At 33.4% G+C, this 22,774-nt stretch overlaps 5 protein-coding genes across 5 annotated transcripts; 3 read left to right on the top strand and 2 right to left on the bottom strand.

The window, feature by feature from the left end:
• Nucleotides 1-592: 592 nt before the first annotated feature.
• Nucleotides 593-2,179, bottom strand: LOC108468993 (E3 ubiquitin-protein ligase ATL4-like). The gene has a single exon (XM_017769865.2). The coding sequence runs from the start codon at nt 1,889-1,891 to the stop codon at nt 866-868; it is 1,026 nt and encodes a 341-aa protein (XP_017625354.1). The 5' UTR covers nt 1,892-2,179; the 3' UTR covers nt 593-865.
• Nucleotides 2,180-5,180: 3,001 nt separating this feature from the next.
• Nucleotides 5,181-6,926, bottom strand: LOC108467860 (40S ribosomal protein S11). Its single transcript, XM_017768673.2, has 6 exons — nt 6,812-6,926; nt 6,686-6,726; nt 6,503-6,603; nt 5,818-5,962; nt 5,599-5,688; nt 5,181-5,511 (listed from the first exon to the last, which is right to left on the bottom strand). Exons 1-6 carry the CDS (start codon nt 6,821-6,823, stop codon nt 5,421-5,423), a joined length of 480 nt encoding a protein of 159 aa, XP_017624162.1. The 5' UTR covers nt 6,824-6,926; the 3' UTR covers nt 5,181-5,420.
• An 801-nt stretch (nt 6,927-7,727) lies between these two features.
• Nucleotides 7,728-10,310, top strand: LOC108467716 (ATP synthase subunit delta', mitochondrial-like). The gene is made up of 2 exons (XM_017768461.2): nt 7,728-8,139; nt 9,789-10,310. The coding sequence occupies exons 1-2, from the start codon at nt 7,882-7,884 to the stop codon at nt 10,131-10,133; spliced, it is 603 nt and encodes a 200-aa protein (XP_017623950.1). The 5' UTR covers nt 7,728-7,881; the 3' UTR covers nt 10,134-10,310.
• Nucleotides 10,311-13,542: 3,232 nt separating this feature from the next.
• On the top strand, nt 13,543-14,239 carry LOC108468914 (FCS-Like Zinc finger 3-like). Its single transcript, XM_017769782.2, has 2 exons — nt 13,543-13,750; nt 13,842-14,239. Exons 1-2 carry the CDS (start codon nt 13,638-13,640, stop codon nt 14,002-14,004), a joined length of 276 nt encoding a protein of 91 aa, XP_017625271.1. The 5' UTR covers nt 13,543-13,637; the 3' UTR covers nt 14,005-14,239.
• A 4,163-nt stretch (nt 14,240-18,402) lies between these two features.
• LOC108469241 (FCS-Like Zinc finger 3-like) lies at nt 18,403-19,175 on the top strand. The gene is made up of 2 exons (XM_017770133.2): nt 18,403-18,711; nt 18,804-19,175. The coding sequence occupies exons 1-2, from the start codon at nt 18,599-18,601 to the stop codon at nt 18,964-18,966; spliced, it is 276 nt and encodes a 91-aa protein (XP_017625622.1). The 5' UTR covers nt 18,403-18,598; the 3' UTR covers nt 18,967-19,175.
• The last annotated feature ends 3,599 nt before the right edge of the window (nt 19,176-22,774 follow it).

Raw genomic sequence — 22,774 nt, 5'->3', positions numbered from 1 at the left:
AAGTTATATAGAATGCAAGCAACTAATGTGTAAATATAAAACAAACACTCTAAAATAAAAGAAAAGGAGAATATTTATAATTAAAGTAAAAGAAGAATGCTTCCTAAACTAAACTATCTATCCCAATGATTTTCTCAGAAAGGGCAAAAAAGGTTGTAGATCCGGCCCATCTACCTGTACCCATGAACCAAACCGTTTTATTAGGTTTGGAAGGAAATAGATATTAATTTAACCGAAAACCAAGACGTCCTTGTTTGATACCTGCCACTTATTGCACTACACCTTTGTTTTTAGTACTATCAAATCTAACTCTTTTTTTTTTTTTTTATTAAACCAAATTACCACTTTGCATCCACACCAAATCTATTAATACCACATTTTAAAAAATTATATATAAAGTAAATTTGGATAAGTGATTAGGTTCATTGTAGTGCATTTAATTTATTTTTTATTATATGTTACAGTATTTAACATCATCGTTACTGTTATTTTTACAATAACAACAAATAAACATATTATCTATCTAAACTCAGATAATTTTATATTTTTTTTTTAATACCGTTAGATTTTTCCATTGGATCATTAAACCAAATTTAACGCACTAAACTACTTAAAAATCTAAAATGTAAATGCCTTTTTTTTTATCTACAGCCGATAAATTAGTAAAAAAGAAAATCACCTGGACTAAAAAATTTTGCTATCTCCACTCCATTTCTGAACTTTTATTGCTCTCTCTGTTGTGTTGCGATTTTTCGATCCGTCGGGAACGGAGTGGAATGAGCAAAACATTTGAGTCAACTTATCAAAAAAGAAAAATGAAGAAAACGGCGCGGACATGTCCATACGACCTCGTTTTTTTTACCATTCATACCCCTGAGAACCAACGAAACATTTCGCTGATCTCCTCGCCGATGCGATTGGCCTCCACGTCGTAATCTGCGGTGATAACGCCGGCGATATCGCTTCGTCGACTGCTCCCGGTGAAGAGTCTACCTGAGCTACGAAATGACATCGCACGAGACGATAGCGAAGAAGAGAGCCTATCCACGTATTCCTTAAGCCAACTCCTTCCGGTGGCAACCTCGCCGGCTAGGCTCCCTTCCGAAGCTGCCTCAGCTCCTCCGACCACCTCTTCTTTATCGGAGACGTTTCTCTGATGAGTTTGATTCCTAGTCACCTCTGATTCTTCCTCGACGATATAATCAAAAGAGCCAATGGAATACGACCTTCTTTGCTCACCTGATTCGGAGCCTGGTTGCCGGAGACTTACAGAACCGATCTCGAGCCGGAAACTATCGCTTCCGCCACTTCCGATCGGTGTGGCTGCGTTAGAAGACTGAAGCAATGACTTCATGAGATCGGGCTCGGAAGCGAAGAGAGGAGAGCGGCATAGAGGACAAGTCTGATTTGAAGTAAGCCAAGTATCAATGCACTGGGCGTGAAATGCGTGACAACAGAGAGGGAGAAGCCTGAGCTGATCCTGCTGTTCAAATTTCGACAAACAAACGGCACAATCTCCGAAAACCGTTGAATCACCGTTGGAGCGGCGGCGAGTAATGGAAGAGAAAGTAAAAAGAGGAAGAGAATCAAGCAACAAAGCCGTCGGCGATTGTTCGGGACTGACACGGTGGCTGGCAGCGGAGGCGATAATAGTGGAGGTAGAGGAACGAGAGAGGTGACGCAAGCAACGGCGGTTGACATGACGCAAGAGGAGACAAAGAGAAACAGAAACAAGCAAGGTTATAGAAAGGATCAAAATGATTATTATAATACTAGGCTTTGCACTCTCAATTGAAGAAGAAGAAGAATGGGAGCTTTCACTGCTATTATTTTCCGAAGAGGCCACAGTTCCTCCAATAACTCCGTATAACAAAGGTGGCGGCGACGCCATTGATGGGTTCTTGGTCCTTACTGTATCACAAGTGGAGGAGGATGACGTGTAAGGAACAGAATTGTATTTGGGGGGGGGGTAAAGGAAGGAGAGATTGGCGTTGTTGGTTCAATTTTGGATGCAAATGAAATGCAGAGAAGTGAGGAGAGGGAAAGAGAGAAAGAGAGGTAGCATTTAATTAGAATAAACTGTCCAAAAAAAAATGAAGGAAAGGAGGAAGGAGGGGAAGTAAATGGGGTGTCGCAGATTTTAAAGACGCCTACCAGAGGCAACTTAACAAATTAAAGACGCTTCAACGAACAAACAGCTGGCCCATTCAATTTGTAAGTAGTACTACACCCGGACCTGGTCCTACTCACTTTCATTTACTACACAATTTTCGTTAACTCCTCTTGTTTCGTTGTGTGTTGGAATGCAGTAAAAATGTGCGAGAAAATTATCTCAGAATTGTACGAAATTATAATTTTATATTATTTTTATTTTTTAAATAGAAAATAATAAATTACGGTTTGAATGTAGAATTATAGTTTCATATGATATATTCTCTCTATATAATATGTTTATCTAATAATACGAGGATTTATGATCTGATCATTCTTGATCAGCGGTTAATTTAATTTAATTATATATTATTTAATTAATTGACTTTGATGATGGGAATTAAGTATTGTATTGATCTTCCTTCGAAAAAAGAGAAAAAGGGTTGCATTGATCTAAAGTAGACAGAGCACAAAAGAATTAGAGGAATAATAGATAGCTTCATAGCTAGACTAGCAAGCCGTTATTCCATAACATTATTATAAACGAAATAAATAAAAGTATATACACATAGTCTTAGGTTGCAGTGGAGCAAGGTGTTTTGATCATGAATGTGAGAAAAAAGATAAATTAAATGTTGGTGTGAATGGTTTTAAGATATGGTCTAAATTATTACCTACTAATATTAAAAAGTCTAACCAAGATATATAGAGAGAGAGAGCGAGCTGATTTTAGTTCACCTACACCGACAGGACCGGAGGCCGGGGGTTTTAATCTAACAAGTAACAACCAGTTTTGGCTAATGATATGTGTACACACACACACACAAAATGGTAAACAACAGTGTGTTCATGGTTTGGCATGTTCTACAATCTACTAATTGATCTTGTTAGATAAACCAATTTAAATTTCCCTTTTTTTTTCTTTACTGCTTCATCTCGTAATGTGGAGCAAAGTCAAGTTTCAATGCTTTTTTAGTTTTTTTTTTTTTTTTTTTATTAAGGTGAAAGGAAATAATAAGGAAAAGCCAAGGAAATAATAAGGAAAAGCCAAGGTAAATTCCATGCAATTTTTTAAAAAAAAAACCTTGTAGTTGACGAGTCAGAAAGGTTAGGCCCAGAGTCAAGATAAGGAAAGAGTAGATAAATTCATATATAGTTGGTGTTTTTGTTCAGTTGTTTTTGTAAAAGAAGGGAAATTACGACAAGAAAGAACAGCGGGGGAATTGAACAAGAATGATGTTTTTATATATAGGTTAGGACAGCAAAACACCCTGTATTTTAATTCGTCAGAATATTAACCTATCCCATTTAAAGCTTTGATGGTTAATATTTGACCACCAATGTTGAAAGTTTTAAAAACAGAAAAGCTTCAACTCATTTTAACCTTCTCATTCTTTCCCTACTTTGCTTCCTTTGCACTCATGGAATGTCTCCCTGGAATCCTTATTGTTTGGTCCCTTTTCTGTTGATTTACACCTCTTTTCTTTTAATTTTAATACGAATAAAATTTCAGATTTTAAGAGTTTATTCAAATCAATTTTAAATTTAATCGAAATTCAATATGAATCTACTAGAGACAGGATGTAAGATTGTACATTGTTAAGGTCCTGAATACTTTCCAATATATTTGGATTATAGTATGAAATGTCAAATTTATTTGTGGGTTGATTCAGACATTGGACCAAACAAAACAATCAAGTAGAGGGGACAATTATCTCTGAATATGATATTATAATTTGGAGACTCATGAAAGAAATGTCAAGAAAAAGGATGTGAATTTCAATCACTCACGCTTTGATTCGATGTAATTGTATGTACTTTGTAAAAGTTGGTAATATTTTAGGCAATCCGAGAAAACCAGGAAATTTCTGGCTGTGGAATCACACCTCTAAAGTAAGGAGTCCATTTCTTACATTTATTAATTCTTGTCATTTTTTATAATACATAAATACCTGATAATTACAGTATTGTTTGGTTCTCCTTGTCGTTTTATATGACTTTTCCAACCTCATTAAGTTTACTATCTCAATGAAATAACTATAATTCCTTCCTTCTTATTAAGTAAACTTTATCGGGAGAAATTTTTAATAATTGTAGGTATTATTCTCGTAGGGCTAATGGAGGGAGAACATCTCAATTGATGGAAATGATTTATAATGCTCCCCACTCAATTTGATAATTAATGCTATCCATTATACTAACACCTCTCTTGTCTCTATATCTTCATGGATTAAGGGCTCTCGGAGACAAAACTCCCAACAATTGTCTAAAGATTGAATCCAGAATCAATGTCAACGATAAACTTAAACACAAATCCTTCATCGCTCAACTTAGTTCACGTTACCTAAATAAGTCAGTCAATTGTTTTTGAATTAATGGGTAATGACTAAAAACGTTTACTTTTACATGTGTTAGCGTTTGAAGGGGTGTAGTTAGATACTAGATAATCTAATCCACTCATGAGTCCAAGTCAAGCAATCTAGATAAGATAGAAAAAATAAGCATAACAGTGAAAAATAAGCCATCCTTTTAGGCTTCTGACTTGTGAGCAGCATCGACATAATGGATTAGTTTAAAGGGTGGGGCAAATCCCAGCAAGCAAGCTTAATATAGAATCCCATAATATAATATATGCTCATTTCACCATCTTCCACAGGAGGTATTCCGCCTGAGAAATTAGGCTAGTCATTTTAAATGAAAAAAACGAGGGTTGGAGAAAGCGTAAAGAGGTAGGTTTAGTAGGGGGGTTGAGGCCCATTGCTTTAATTCCTACATTCTCCCACTTTTCACCATTTGGATTGGATTTCTGCTATTAAAGGACGATGAGCTTTTATATACTTATTACTTATGGTTTAATCATCCTGTATTCATCCTGCAGTTAACATTTTTTGTAAATATGAGACCTTGGTATAATCATAAGCACTATGCAACCAAGATTTCAGTTTGATTTTGCTGATTATTTCATTCAGTTCAATTAATTAAAATATATTTATAATTTATATTATATGATTATGGTCTTTAATTAAAAATTCTTGGCAAAGATTCTCTTTTTCCAACAAAAGGAGAAGACAGGCATCATATGGAATACCAACAATCCAAAACCCAGCAACATAAATAGATCCTCTAAATTGTAACAATGGGAGATTTCAAAAACAACAAAACTATGGTTTCCATCAAAATAAAACAATTAAACCAAAAACCAACCAAAGTTCATACATTGAAACACACACCTCAACACTACAATTTTTGCCATTTCAAAAGCTAACCTCTCACATGGCTGTAAAAGCTTTCTTCCCACCACCGGAAGACCCCGCCGGAATGACCTTTAGCACATTGAACCTCACCGTCTTCGACAAAGGCCTGCAACAAAGTTGTTTCATAAGTTGAGATCGGGGCACAATTGTGGCAGTAAATATGTAAAGGATAAAATGCAATCAAACAACAAACCTGCATTGCCCGATTATAACATGATCTCCTTCTTTAACACGAAAGCAGGGGGATATATGAGCTGGGATATTGCTGTGCCTTTTCTCGTATCTGAAACAATTGTGATACCATATTGAATGACATCAATGAGGGCTTTTCATATATGTGGATAACATTCTTTTGTAAAAACCAAAATATCTAGCAAATCAATGGAAATATTAAAATAAAAAGGTATCTTGCCTTTGGTATTTCTTGATGTAGTGAAGGTAGTTCCTTCGGACGATAATAGTCCTTACCATTTTTGCACTATGGCAAGTACCGGCAAGGATACGGCCTCTAATAGAAACAGTGCCAGTAAATGGGCATTTCTTATCAATATATGTTCCTGGACAACATTGAAATCCAATGTAAGTGTCAACAAATGCAATTGTAGAAAGGGTGAGGGGAAGCAGACATGAAATAGTACGATGAAAATGAATCTACAAATGGCTAGACATCCATAAAAATTATGGATGCCCCATGGTTCTATGACATGAACTGTTTTGAGTAAAGGTAAGATCACAGAAACATGTTAGCCAAAAACATGGCCTCCACAGTGTAATCACATCGGTCAGACAAAACCCCAAAAGAAAGCATCTAACATGAAGTGCAATAAACCTACTATATCAATGCCCTAAAACAGTTCCAAGCAGAAAACAGAGTAAAATGGTGATGAATGTTGTCCCGAAATCTCCGAAAAGAACAACATAGTTAGATTATCTAGTTTAACAATAAAAAATATAGCAGAGAACAAGTAATTCCCATTACACATATTCAGTGATGAACACAAGGAAGCATGGCTAAGAAGAATATATTCTAATTGCCAAATCAAATAACAATATGCAGGCAAAATAGTAATGATAAGGAAGAGCAAAGCAAAGCAAACCTTCAATGGCCTCTCTGGGTGTCTTAAAGCCTAACCCAATGCTTTTCCAGAAGCGATTCCCGCCCTTTCCAGGTCTCTTTCCTTTCCCAGTTTTTTTAGAGCTGATAGAGGTATTAGAAGGTCTGAGTAAGATGAATTAGCAACAAAGTAAAACATATATAACAATGGAAGAAGCTAGTTCACCTTAAAAACACCTTGGGTTGTTTGAGAAATGCTTTCTCCGTCTAATATACAATAAAAAGAAAGATCAAAGCAGTTTCAAAACATAAAAATGAGACAGATAAAAGGCAGCGAAAGAGGAATCTGGACCTGTTCCGCCATGGCTGAGGATTGAAAGGACTACCCGATACTCTGCAAAGACACAGCACAAAAACCCTAATGGCAGGAGGCTGCAACGCAACCGTCCACTTTATATATGCATATGGGCTTTCATTTGCAAATTTCAGTTCTCTGCTTATGGGCTATTATTGGGTCGAGTTACAAATAGTCATCGTGTGGGTTGCCTATTTTCAGCCCACTTGGGGAACTATAAGGAATCCATCAATCTTGTCTTTACCTTTATTTCTTAATGAGCCAATACAACTTTTTAGTCTTGCAATTCAATCCAACTTGGATTTTTTCAAGAATTGATGATGTGGCAGTACGAGATTGTGCCATGTCATCTCTTAAATTTTTTTAAAAAAAAAATGTTATTAAATTTTTTAAGTAATAATATAGTACTGTATTAAAATGTCACATCGTCAAATTATTTATATTTTCCAAGTTCAAGAGGATATTGATATCAAAGTGGCCCTAAATGTCAAGTTCAAGGATTAAATTTCCAGAAAAATTATCAAATTATTCACACTAATCATATTTAAATTAGGATAAAGAATTTAAATTGATCTCAAACTTTAAAATTTTCTAAATAAAATTTTAAAGTATCGATATATATCAATAAATTTTTTCATTTATTTACCGATAAATTTACATATTAAACCGAATATTAATTCCTAAACACGTATGTAATTGTCGATTTACATGTTTGGTTATAACATATTTAAAAAGAAACAGATCACACTTTTATTGATTCTTTTTTTTTTAATATGTCAAAAAAAAAAAAAACAGTACGTGGGATAAATATATATAAATTTGAGTAAATAGTGACGGTCCATGGAATAAAATATATAAAGCCCAAATATTTGGGCTGAGGGTTCCTATAAGCCCAGAATCAATAAGTCCAAAAGGGGGATATTTGAGCGGAGTGGAATTGAGATTCTGCTCTCCATTTTTCAGATCACATCACAATACTGTGTTAGAGAAAAGAGTGAATAAAGAGAGTGAAAGACCCTCACACTCCCAGTCTCCGACCTTGCGAGAGCCGAGCGACCCCTCCCAGAATGCTGCGTCGAGCATTGGGGCTCTTGCCCCGACCCATAGCAGCTGCAAGGGCTCGATCCTTTTCCACCGATCTGCCCGCCGCTCACACTGCCGATGCCACCTTCATGGAGGCCTGGAACAAAGTCATGCCCAACATGGATCCTCCTAAGACCCCTCTATCTTTCATGCACCCTCGCCCGCCTACCCCTTCCTCCATTCCTCCCAAACTCACTGTCAATTTCGTTCTTCCTTATGCTTCTGAGTTGTCCACCAAAGAGGTAACATTTCGGTTCCTTTATTTCCAATCGTTCTGATTTCTAGTTAGGGCATTTTCAATTTGTCTTTAATGCTGAAGGTTAGTAAGGTTGGACATAGAAAATGCTGCTAGGCTAAGGCTATTTTTTTTTTTTGTTTTTGGGGTCAACAGAATGCCAGTGGTGATAAACCCAATTTTGAATATTTTACCTTATAAAGCTCCTATAGGTATATATTAGTGATGATGAAACCATGCAATGCATCTCTATTCCTTACATTGGTTACATATTTCTGAACCTAAAGTTGTTGCAGTATTGCTCTCAATTTAGAGTTTATTATTCTCCAACTTTTTAACTTCACGGTCTTCTTCACATTCCCTTGGCTGATGATGGATGCTAGACTTTCCAGAAAGTCATTTCTGGATGCCTCATACCTTGCACCAGTGCACCATTTGTCCCAAAAAAAAAAAACTTTTAAATGGGTTTTTAGTATATGTCAAGTCTTGGTTGTCCAAGCCACTTTAACTACCCCTTTTAGATGTAGGAGTTAAAGTCGTATAACATGCTTGTTCAGTTGTAACTTCATTAAAAATGGTTATTAGAAAATGTGGTAATGTTGATAATGGCCGTTACAAAGAGAGTGAGGGGTTGTGTTTTGATTGACATCTGCTTTGTACTTATGAACTGCATTTCGTAACTTTGTCCTTAAGTATAAACAGCGTATTTTGTTTGGACTTTTTAAAGCTGGATTTACTTTAGCCAGATAATTGTAAGTAATTCTGAGGCAACAACAATAAAAAGATCCAGTATTTGGTGCAATGTTATTAGAATGATGCCTATTTGTTAACATATTAGTTCCTTAATATTCCTAAATATGTTACGGATTTCTGATTTTAGTTTTTTTGTTTTGTCAAGACATTCTGCCATTGAATGGAACCCCTTATAAGTTGTACAAAGATAGTTATTTTCAGCCTTATGATTACAGATTGATTTTGAGAAAGTGGAGGTGTGCAACTCAAAAAGATTGCACCCTAACAGCCAAACCAATAGTGAATCTGTCACTTATTTATGTTCCATCAAGAATGGTGACCATGCTGATATTTGATCAAGTTTTTAAATCCTTGCTGTGATTGAAAGATACTGTATTTTAAACATTCTTCTTCCATTTCCATCTATATTTCCTCTCAGAAAATTCCAACACCAAGACCATTAAGGGAATTTCCTCAATTTTCAACTAAATCTGACCTTATATGGCACTTCCATTCAATTTGGATGACTCAACCTAAGTTCACTGTTGTTTTTCTTGCTCTTTTGCTAAGTTTGAGCAATGGTAAACATAATGAAGTAAAGCTACAATATTGAACTGTCCCTGCCCTAGAAGCCATTCTGATTGATAATAAATGAAACAATGAGAGAGAGGAATGCATGTGTGTTTTTTATGTTTTTCTTGTTTGTTTTCAGTGTGGGTTTGGCTGAGGGGCATGGTAGGTTCTTCCATGAATATTAGGCCTGTGTAATTTGGAACAGTAATGCAACTTTTCATGGTGTTGATGTACTGCGTAAGAGAAAAAAGAATGAGGTGGATGAAGGCAAAATGATAATAATGTCTGAAATCATTGACTATATGTTGCTCTTTAGATGAATCTCTTAAATCTTGAACTCCCTGTGTCCAGGTTGACATGGTTATAGTACCAGCCACAACCGGGCAGATGGGTGTTCTTCCAGGACATGTAGCAACAATTGCAGAATTGAAGCCTGGTGTGCTGTCAGTGCATGAAGGAAGTGAAACTACAAAGTATTTTGTCAGCAGCGGTTTTGTTTTTATCCATGCCAACTCATTTGCAGATATAATTGCTGTCGAGGCAGTGCCACTCGATCAGATCGATGCAAACCTTGTCCAGAAAGGGCTTGCAGATTTCACCCAAAAGCTGAGCTCAGCCACAACTGAATTGGAGAAAGCTGAAGCACAGATTGGGATTGATGTTCATAGCGCACTTAACTCAGCTCTCACAGGCTAACCGTTGTTTGCCATTATGTTCATTGGTTAGTCCATTTGTCCCCTTCTCTTTTAGGTTTATCTCATGGAAGCTGATGTTATTCTGAATACGGTGGTTCTATTTGTTCTGAATATTTAAAGAGATACTGCTTGATTAATAAAGAGGAAACCGGAGATTTTGATTTGATATATAATCAAATACACTAGTATTAGTGGTAGTAGCATAAAAGCAGCAACGGCCAGGGATTAAAGCTAAGGGAATTAATATAACAGAGAAAATCACTTCATAAGATCTCAGCACTAATATTTAGCATCTATAAAAATGTAGGTGGTGTGTTCTTTTTGGTCTGACAAACTTTGGTATCCGTTTGCCACATTGGGTTTTGATTAAATCTAGAATCAAGTCAGACGGAGGGTAAGCTCTTTCTGTACTGTTTTTTTTTTTTTTTAATTAAAAAAACTTAAATTTGGAATCTTGCTTAAAGGCATTAAATTTTTTACCACTCGATTCAAAAGGAGTCGAAGGTGATGATGTATTATGGGCTATTTGTTGTCCGGTGATCATCCAAGTTATGACTTTAAAATAAAAGCTTGGAACTTGAAGGAGTACTTGCCATGTCAACTTTTATATATTTCATAAATAAAGAAAAGAATCATCGTCACTCCGAAAAACAAGAAAAAGGTGTTTTTTACTTCCAAATCCAATAAATGATTAAACAAATTCCTGAGCTTGCATAGCATCTAGTCAGATTGCTTTTTATATTGTGTTGTTGCACTTGGGGGGGTTTTTCCTTTTAAGAAAGAATACTTAGTGAGAAATTTTTTGCTAATTGTTGAGCTTTGGAATTAATCACGTTACAATCAACTTTTATTATTAAATACAGTGCTATAACTTCTCTAATTTAAAGCTATACTTACTATTAGTTTTTTTTTTTCAAAGAAAAAGTTTTACATCCCTTAAATACCATATTCCAGTCTCTATACTTTAATTTGTTTATTTTTTAGTCTGTAAACTTTGTTGTTGACCACGGTAATTATTAAATTCGTTTAACTAAATTAGGTTATTTTCAAATTTGTAAGCGACTAAATTTACCCATCTAAATTAATCTATATATTTTATGCATGGTAGATAAATTAATAGTAAAAATAATAAAATTGAACCCAATATATATTTTATAAAGATGTTAATTTTGGCATGGGTACAAAAGTTAAATTTGATTACCACAAATTTAAAAAGTGGATGCATGATGTAATGAATAAAATAATGTGATTTTATTGGCGAAGTGATATTTTATTATGATTTAAACAAAACCTTATTACAATGATAGTGATGAATGCAAGGCAACAGGATGAATTTATCTGTTCATTTGCATAATGTCCACTAAATTATTAAATTAAATTGAATTCAATTTTCTGTATACACTGAAATTCAAACTCTACCTTTTGGAAATAAATTTTTACTTTTTTTTTTTCATTAAATATCGCATTAAAAAAAAGGAAAAAAAGCATTATTTCTTTCTGAAAAAAAGAAAAAGAAAAACATTATCCTTAAATCCCACCTGTTAGTTTTGATTTGAAAGCTTGAGTTTATTCAATCTCTTATCCTACTTTTAAATTATTGGCTTAGTTCCTTTGCGTTTTTGGACTGCTTTTCTTACAATAGTTGGAAGCTTTGGTTAGACGTTACTTTTGGACATACTCTTATTTCTACGAAAAAACAATCCCTCCCCTTTTATACGAATTAAACAGCTCAAGGTAAAATTGAATGGAGAAGAAGAAGATAGAATCATATGTCATCTTGGACAACTGATTTGTCATTATAGAATCATACGTCATCTTGGACAACTGATTTGTCATTATAGATTTAGATAGAGCGGTGATTGAATGTGAAATAAATCACTTTTGATAGTTTTTATCAATAATGATAATTAATAAGTAAAGTCTACTTTAAATATAAAATCAAAAATGATTTAAATTCAAAACTATAAATAATTGAAAACAAAGTGACGTAAATTTAAAACTAATACAAAATAAAATAACTTAAATCTAAAACAAAATTGATATGAAATCATCCAAAAAGAAAAAGTTGAAATTACCTAAATTCGAAGGGATCTGATACTTAAACTAGTCAATTTAAAGAGCATTTACTACAGTGGAGCTCCAAAGTAGGGGGAACAAGCATGTGCAAGCGGTCCACATCCCGCCCCCACTCAATAATTGATTCCCACTATGGCGACGACTCCACCGTGAGCACCACCACCACCAACTCATAAGCCCTTGATCTCAATCCTGACCGCTACAATAAATCAGTATCATTTTTCCTACATCCGCCACGTATGATGCGGCAAATAATTCTATGGTGCTGCGCTGGCGATCGAATCGGGACGCAACATACACGGGCAATGGAATGGTAGAACGTTGGGGGACGCTGCCCGGGTTTCACGGGCAGCATGCATGGACCTTTAGGTGTAATAAAGCCAGCAAGATGATGAGTCAGGTGGGCCCCCTTCTTCGATGTTTTTGTCGGGTTGTGTTCCATCGGTGGGGCCTACGTCTACTCAGCTCCTAGTTCGGTTTTTGTTTTCCTCTACTTGTGGACCCTACCAATTTCTCAATCCCAGTTGGAAAAAAAAACCAGCCAAAAAACAAGTGGTCCTCCTTCCTCTGGAGAATTCAGGAACCGCCCACAATTGTTTTTTTCCCTTCTATTGGCGTAAGTTGATAACTTATTAATGTACACAAAAAAATTATTATTTTTATAATTATTGGAGAATTTGATCATTTTATTTTGATTTATAATCAGTTTTTTTAATAATTCGATTTTCATAAATATTGATAATGAAATTAGAAGCCAAAAAAACATGGCATAAACACAACATGGACCATATCGTAAAATGACAAATGTAGTTACGGACATCATTTGCCACAAAGTTTCATTTGATTGTGGCACGTGTTTTTGCTCTCCACCCAAAGATCCAACACTACGTACGGCAGAGTTTGAGTTCATTGAACCAAAACCACAATGGTGACTTGAAAAAAGATTAAAATAATATTCATCGGTAACCCTAAACCAGTAATTAGTTAAAAACAGACACCTGGCATATTAAAAAAATAAAATTTGATTCTTATTCGTAATCATCAGAGAGAGAAAAAGCAACTCACTTTATTTAATTAATTAAAAATATAAAATAAATAACTTTGGCAGAAAGTAAGAAAGATAGCGTATCAATAATCAAGCATTTTTATAATACCGCTTTTCATTTCCAATACCGCCCTTGGATTTGTGCGTATCATAATGCACTTACTTTTACAACATCGCCAATCAAATTTACACACCTGTCCATTTGGGGCTACATAGTCTTACAGTAGTCCCTGTACTACCTGATTGCACCGAGTCAAAATCTAAGCTACAAGCTGACGCTTTCTTTATATATAGCTGCCAACCCTCAACTGCCCTTCCTCCCTCAACTCACAACACTCTCTTCCAACCTTTTTCAGTTCCGGCCACACTAAACAAGCAACTAATATGTCGGGTTATTATTATTACTCAGGGTGCCCAGATCACTACGAGGCTCATTATCTGGATGCCTGCTCCGTTTGCGGCAAATCGCTTCATAATTCCGATATTTTCATGTACAGGTTGGTTGAATTTTGAATTTTGTATTTTGAACCGGATTTGATTATGAAAGAATCTTGTTTTCTGATGGTTATTATTATTTTTAAATTGCAGAGGGAATACACCGTTTTGCAGCAAAGAGTGTAGACAAGAACAGATGGAGATCGATGAAGGCAGAGAAAAGAAATTGAAATCTGGCCGATCTCTTAGAAAATCGGATTCAAAGAGCTCTACACCCAACAAAACTGTTCGGACGGGCATTGTTACGGTGTCGTAATTACATCTTCTTTTTTTCTTTAAATGATAATTGTATCATCATCAATTTTGAAAAAAAAAAAACGAAAAAACAAGATCGGGACAAGAATGGGAAAAAAAAAAAAGAAACCTTCAATGGAATTTTGTATTTTCGTTTTATTATTGGGTATGATGTTTGAGAGGAGTGGATGTTTATAAGGGGGGGGGGGTATCGGATGTGCAGTTTTCATTAATGGAAAATGTGCAAAGATTTATAATTTCTGGTATTCTTGAAATTTTTGAAGCATTCAAGTTCCAAAGATCCCTCTTTTAGTCTTTCCCGACCAATCTGTCTGCGGGAGATCATACCATTCGATCTAACATGTTGACCCTTTCATTAAGCAAATGGATATATAATTTTTTAAGGGGAATAAGGGCAAGAAGGGAAAAAAAAAAACCGATTTATCAGTATGTGCTTAATTCAATGAATGTGGACATGGTTGAACAGTATATCGAGTGTTGGGCAATAGCTTTTAAGGGGGAAAATCATATTTTACCGATTTCCTGTAAATTTCGGACCAGAGTTGGAGCTGGAAAGAACTTTTTGTTTTATTCTGTACTGAATGGACCCTCCCTGATTGAATCGTTTAGTTTCCATGATAGTTCGAAGGCATCTCTTCTTTAGCAAATTACAAAAGGAATAAATTAGCTTCATTTTTCCATAGCAATAGACGAACTTAAATATCGTCAAGAACTCAAGAAAAACACAACTTGTCGAGCAGAGAGATGGAAATATTTTCTAGGCTCCCAAACAGAGGAGGAGGGCATACATTATACAGCTGCAAGCCATTCTTCATCTTTGTTCCATTCTTCTAGTTCATTATGAGTTCAAATGATTAGTTTTATTTATTTTTTTTAATATCAATAATTGGCTTTCTGAGTCCAAAAAATTGTGGCGATTCATCTTTGTTTAATCATCATAAGCCCAAAACATAGCCCATTTATACTCCATGGATATATGCTTTTGTCCTAAAAGAAAACCTGGAAATAGGAAGTTAATTAATGGGACATAATAGAAATTATGGGTCAAGTGTTTAGTATAGTCCCTGCACTACTCCATATGCACATGCTAGAAAAGGTTTATATATTGTTGGAATCTAAAGTGGTTAATTGCTTGAATCGATTAAGTTGAATCTAAAGTCGTTATTTACATAGTTTAATTTTTTACGTTTGTGGAGTCTAACTCAATAAGTAATCCCACTATCTTTTAACCCACAAAAAAAAGAGAGTAAATTATGCTCTATCACTCCCTAGTATAGAGACCTCACCTTTGTACTTAAAAATTAAAACACTCACCTCTAAACTTTTCTCTTGAGAATTTAGATTGTAAGCACAATCTGTTTGCACTTCAATTCCATTCAAAAGTACATTCCTAAATGAACATATAGTACATAAACCTAAACAAGTTTTTCAAATATATGGGTGTTCAAGACTTGATAATATACTAGAGATCAACAACAATTCAATCCCTATTAAATAGGGAAAATACAATATATTGATAAAGTGCAATGTAAAGTAGAATTTTTCGAGATATGTCTTCAATATAATCTTAATCTAATCTCCATATTTTAAAGGATTCGATTGGTTAATCCTATTCAATCAAATCTTCAAAAATTTGTTGCTCCACAATATGAATCTTCAAATATGAGCCAATACACATTCACAAAATCATTGAAGTCATTGCCCAAGTGACGTGGTTGAAAAGATTTCCAATTCCACATAAGACGAGTTATGTTGCCCATCGAAGTGCTAGATTGAAGTGGTCACTTCCACTGGTCTTTTGACATACACTTCAAAAACACTTTCCTTAACAATAAAACCTCTATCAAAGTTGGTCAAGACTTCCATATTTTGAGCACAATTAATAATTTTTTCTTCACAAGGTAAGCTTTAATCTATCTTGATATGCTCAAATATCATCAAATCAATTATCTTTAATATAAGGCTACACAAGATTATAAAGTCAACTTATATCTTCTTGGATTGTATATCCCAGTGTACAAGGTAAGTAAATAACATAAGAATCCTTGAAAAGTAATCTTGTTTTATTCAATCTCTTCTCTAGTGATAAACATGAGATTGGCTGCATAAAATCCTCAAAAAGAGATAAACAAATCATCAAAATATTTTGATCAAACATGCCAACAAATAAGACAACTTATATGTCTCACACAATGATGATGAAAATGATCATTTCCATCTTCCATTAGCCACTTCGAAAACTTGCCTCAACATATATATTGATAGTCTTTTAAAATTTAACATCTAATTATTATATTTTAATTTTGAGAGATTTTATTTAAAAATCTACCTTTCATCCAATTTTGCCGGCATGGCAATTATAGAAAAAAGGAATAATAACTTTATAGCCATCAACATTTATAATTTTTTATGAATTTGGTGCTTATTCTTTAAAAGTTATGTACATAAAAAAAAATTTCATATTTTTTTATAAAAATAAAAGGTTTAAATTCTTACGGGTTGATTTTCATCATCAAGCTGATTGTGGAAAACCCAAAGTCCATCTATGGTAGCAATACCATACAATGGAGATGAAATTGTGAATGAAAGAAAATGAGAAGCAAGCGAGTGAACATGGAACAGTGACACTTAAAAGTCATGTATTTTTAGGCATTTCACATCTTCCATGGTTGGAGAATGAGGGTATAATGGCTTGGAATGCGAATATGAGGTCGATCGAAGTAGGTTCTCGAGGTTGGCTGAAAATGATAGGGCCTTGGAGGCGGATTGTGGAAGAGCTGCTTCGGTGATTGCCATAGGTGAGCTTTTGAAGTAAACTTGTGTTATGGGATCAATTTTTTTTTTTTTTTTTGGTTATGCCTTTTATATATACATCTAACGAATTTTAATTGGGCATTGGGCGAATGTAAGGCGGGCCAGCAGTGACTTTCACCCTAATAAAAAGAAAAATTGTCTTTTAAGTCTTATTAAATTTTTTAAAGAATTATAAATTATTAATGATAAAAATATATTTTAATCTTTACAAAATTTATAATTCAAAATTGACCCTTTTCAATTAATGTTCTGGCTTCGCTCCTACTTTGAAGACAAATTTTTTAAATAATTTTGGTGAAATTTAAGTATAAATTTATTATTTCTTAAAATTATATTTTTATTTAAAATATGAAAATATTAATTTTTTTATTTTTGAGTTAATATATATTTGCCTCCTAAACTTGTTCACTTGGTACCTAGTTGATACTTGAATTATTAGTTTTGGATTATCACCGTTAAATTTTGTTGATGTGGACGAAATATGATAACCTCATATCATGACACATGACAAGCCCTAATAAAAAAAATTAAAAATATTTTACCTTTAAAATAAATCTGGACATATGATTATCCAAATTCATTTAACTTGAATAACCATTTGCTCAAATTCATTTTCAACTGAATTTTAGTAAACTTTATATATATATTTTATAAACTTGCAACTTTCCTATATTATTACTTTGAAATTAAAGGTACATAAAATATATATTTTTAAAAATATACCTATATAAATTTGTAACTTTAGGTGAAAATGAACAATTATTGTTCAAATTTCAATTTGTACAAGTTTAAAAATGTGATTTTGTGAAGGTTGGTTAACTAAAGAGATGACCCGAGAGAAATAATTTGTTTAGAGTAACCTTGAAGTTTTCAAGAGCTGGTCCATTCATCATTGTTAAAAGAGTATTTATAGGAGAGATTCTCTTGTCTACAAATGTGATGTGGAAGGATAAATACTCAGTCCTACTAAATTTATAAAGAATATTCATGAGCGTGAAGGATGTGCACCATGAGATCCTATTCTGTTATATATTCAATCAAGACGAGTTTGTTATGTCTAAAAATGAGTGCATTAGAAGCGATATAACTTATTATCAATAAGTGAGAGGTTGGCTAAGAGTAATTATCTAACAGATAACGAAAGGATATTCAAATTTCCGTTAACTCATTTTCGTCCGAATCAATATTTTATAATAGAAATAATCCATCTAGAAAACCCGCATTAACCAAGCCGTCCAGTAATTTTTGAGTGTAACATTCGTAATAAATACATGGTGGTAAATATAGAAGAGAATCTTTTGGTGATTAAAATACTTAAAAAAAAAAATATTCATGGGTGACGTAAACCCCATTTAAGTAATTGGTAACGAGACACTTACACATCCAACCATTCACCCTTATTTTTAATTTGATTTGATTCTTATGCATAATCAACAGACCCTGACACTTTAATTAATATATTTATAAATTGTATCCCTAATTAAGCTTTTTTTTTTTTAAAAAAAAAACCAACCCGCTTTGATCCGTTTTACAACCTTTCCAATCAACGCCTAACACCTTCCCATTTGTTTGGGCTACATAGTCCTTACTGTACTCCCTGTACTGCCTGATTGCACCAACTCAGAATCCAAGCTATCACCTCCGTTTGCTTTATATATACCTGCCAAGCTTTGACGCCCATCAACTCACTCTTTTATTCTCTTCCACCCTTTTTCAGCTACCAGCGCCGCCCTCAGCTCAGGCCCTACTTTACGAAATTCAACAAGTAGCAAGCAGTTAATATGTCGGGATATTATTATTACTCAGGGTGCCCAGATCAGTACGGGGCTCACTATCTGGATGCCTGCTCCGTTTGCGGCAAATCGCTTCATAATTCCGATATTTTCATGTACAGGTTTGTTTGCTCTTTAGTATTGATTTTAAAATTCGGATCGTGTTTGAGTATGAAATAATCTTGTTTCCTGATGGGTATTTTTTCAATTGCAGAGGGAATACACCGTTTTGCAGTACAGAGTGTAGACAAGAACAGATGGAGATGGATGAAGCCAGAGAAAAGAAATTGAAATTTGGTAGATCACATAGGAAATCGGATTCCAAGACCTCTACACCCAACAAAACTGTTCGGACGGGAACTATTACGGTGTCGTAGTACATATTTGCTTATCTTTTTCTGAGTAGGGTGATAATGGTATCATCAATTTTGCAAAAAGAAAACGAGAAACAAGATAAGGAAAAAGAAAACCTTGAATGGAATTTTGTAATATCGTTTTTTATTGGGGTTGAGGGTTGATAAGGGAGGAAGGGGGAGGTATCAGATTGTGCAGTTTTCATCAATGAAAAATATTCAGAGATCTATAATTTCCGGTATTCCTCTGAATTGAAGCTAGCTTTTAATGATCTGATACTCGAAAATCATATTAAAGTGTAACTAAATTTGAATGAAATCGTAACAGGCAAAGTTTTGTGCCCATCACGATATTAGAATTTAAATTGGGATTAGCAAAATGGGTCTGTTTTATTAAGCAAATGAGAAAAAAAACTGATATATCAGTAATTGGTAAATGCAGTGAATCTGTACATCGTTGAACGGTATATTGTCTTGAGCAAATGCTTTTTGGTCGGATTGAATGGACCCTGCCTCCTACTTACTTTTCACTTGTTTTGTCCCATTCAATCATCCCTTTTCACCTTATATGGCTTTTTACCATGCTTTCATTACCATTTCCATCGCTTATTTGACAAATATTAACATTATTTAACAAATTACAATATAATAATTTAGCTCTACCATTTTCCATGGAAATGGAATATATTTAAGGCTATTTTAATATTGCTTTTAATGGTGTTATTAAAAGTGTTTTTAAAAATTTAATTTAAATTTGAATGTTTATTATTGTTATCAAAAAATAATTTTGAGAAATAAAATGTTTATTTTAGACATGATATTACTAAGTAATAAATATGTATTTAAATAATTTTAAATTAATACTATTATTATATTTTAGTAGGAATATAAAAATAATTTATTATAACTTGTTGTTGATATTTTAATATATGAAATATAAATTTTAAATATTTTAAGCAATAAATACTAATTATTTATAAAATTTAATTAAAATATATAAATTATATTTTAAATAATTAAGTATAACCATTAAATATTTGTAATTAGATACTAACACATTTGTATTATTTTAAAAATACTTTTTTATTTTTAATTAATGATTATAACACATTTGCAATTTAGCACCAAGAAAGAAAAAGAAAAGTATCATACTGTTGGAGGGGTGAAAAAATAATTAAGCATCAAAAGTGTTTTCAGTAGAGAAAAAGCTAAAAATTTTAGCTTCTCCTATTCAAAAGCTAAAATTTCAGTAAAAAATAACTTATTTAACACAATTTTTCTTTTAAAAGTATTTTTTAAGCCAAAAGTATTTTTTTAAGCAATACTAACAAATTCCTTAGTTTCTTTCTTATTTCTTATACTTATTACTTTACTTTGCACAAATCATTTTATAATTTTACCATTTCCCTAAACCTTTTAAAACATCAATTCCTAATGCAAACATCTTCAAGTACATAAAAGAACACAACCTCTCAAGCAGAGATAACTTATATTTTAAGAATCAAATCGATAGTTTATTAGATCATCAATCTTTGATTCATCCAATTTGATCGATCTATCTAGTTCAAAGCAAATAATTTACTAAAAATAAAAATAAAAATAAAAATAAAAATTTAATTAAAGAATAATAAAAATCCAGATCAATCGATTTGTACTACTTCGTAAGTTAATTGATATCCAGATCAATCGATTTGTAGTACTTCGTAAGTTAATTGATATTTTATCACTCTTTAAACCGATACTTTAACTGTTTCTTGATCCAACCAGTTAGACCAATCAGTCCAATTCAAACAATACTGGAGAGGAGTCGAAACCAGGGTGTCCACCGTTGGTAACTATGACTAATCCCCTTATTATGGGTGCTCTCCAAAGAAGTAAGCGGTTGGCCATTAAATACGTTCCATTCTCATGGGCAATGATCAAACCTCCAACTTCATGGTTAAGGGATAATGTGAACAACCATCACACCACACCTAATGGTTAAAGAAAATTGATATAACCTAGAATCAATTGCATAATTGAAAGCTTCGCATATGATATTTTTAAGTGCATTATCAATACTCATATTGAAAATGCGGCAGTTAAGAATTTTTTTAGTAACATGGCTTTGATGCATAAAGTTTCAAAGATGAAACTTGTTTGTATTTATTTTGTAAAGATTTTTTTTGTTCTATAGGCATTGTGTTATACTTCCTTTGACACTAGTAAGTTATTCATACTAACTAGTGGGTTTGAATTTAACAAAAATAAATTCCGACTCAAAAATATAAAATTTGTATATAACAGTGAGTAGAATTGAATTTACAGGAATTAATAATAATCTTATGTGTTTAATAAAAACAAGTAAAAAAATGAAGAGTATCAAAATTCGAAACTAGAATTAAAAGTAATTTGACAATAATTTGGGATTAACAAAATCGGTCTAGTTATTAAGCAAATGAGAAAAACAAGAAGAAAAGGAAACAAAGACAAAAAGAAAACACTAATTTATCAGTATTTGGTAAATGTAGTGAATGTGGACATGGTTTAACAATATATTGTCTTAAATGAAGGTTTTTTTTGAATTAAATGAAACTTGCCTCGTAAATACTTTCCACTTGTTTTGTCGATAGAATTATCCATTTTTTTTGGAATATGCTATTTGTTACATTTTGAAAAAGTAGGTCAATTGTCATTTTTCCCTCGTGAGTAGAACCTTCCCGAAGTCATCACAATTTGTCGTTATTCGCCAATTTTTCTCTATTTTGTCTTCGGATCTCATTTAAGCCTTTGGTTTCCTATTGAGATTCCTTGGTTGCTTCTGTTTCTTTAAAGATGTTAGTGATTCTATTTTGTTTGAGTAAGAAGAACTGTCTCAATGCAGCCGCATCTCGCCTTTGTTCGCCATTTTCTCCACAGGTCTTGTTGGTAGTTGGTTTTCTACCACTTCCAATCCTCTCAATTTTCGATTTCTAGTATTTGGTTCGCCTTCCTTTGGCTGGGTTTGGTGGATTTCGTTTGTTTTAGGGTTTCTATTGAAGGACTAAATGAGTTATTGGGTTTGCTTTCTTTTCTTCTATTCTTAGTTCTTCTCATAGATTTGATCACAATAATTTGGGTTTATTGTGTTGTTTTCGGTTTTTGGTATTTGGTTCTCCTTCCTTTGGCTGGGTTTGGTGGATTTTATCTGTTTCAGGGTTTTTATCAAAGGAATAAGTTGGGTTATTTGGTCTGCTTTCTCTTCTTCTGTTCTCAATTCTTTTCATAGACCTGATCACAACAAAGGTCTTGTGCACACTGATACATATTGATTACCGAGATCTAGCATTTTTTGCAAACTAAAAGGTACATGCGACACAAGTTTAGCTCAGACGATTAACCTAATGTCCTTTTAAAGGTTTAGCCTGGACGAGTAATCTGACATGTATATTTTCAGTTTGGCCAAGCAATTTGATGTGTCATTAAAGTTTTAGCCCGAACAGGTAACTTGTCGCGATTATTGTTATATTCCTCGCCTAGTCTGGCCGCCAGACCCGAGTTACAAAATGCTTTAGTAAAATAGAGACATTCGCATGCACAACCAACCAATAAATTTATTTTTAATGTCAATAAAATTTTATTTAGATCACTTACATATAGTAGAGGCTATAACATAAGTGAGACTAATTAATTTTTATAACAAATATCATTAGTTTTAGGTGATTTATTGTAACAGCCCGGTTTTAGCTAAATCGAAACAATGGTTTTGAGACTATAAATCCGAGGTTGTAAAATTATTTTTATATTATTTTTGGTGTTTACAATATTTGATTTTATATGTGTGAAAATTTCATGAGCTAATTTTAGCATTTGA

The sequence above is a fragment of the Gossypium arboreum genome, chromosome 8, assembly GCF_025698485.1.
Source record: "Gossypium arboreum isolate Shixiya-1 chromosome 8, ASM2569848v2, whole genome shotgun sequence".
In the NCBI taxonomy this organism is placed as follows: domain Eukaryota; kingdom Viridiplantae; phylum Streptophyta; class Magnoliopsida; order Malvales; family Malvaceae; genus Gossypium; species Gossypium arboreum.
The sequence above is the reverse complement of the archived record's forward strand: the minus strand, read 5'-3'. Positions and strand labels throughout refer to the sequence as shown.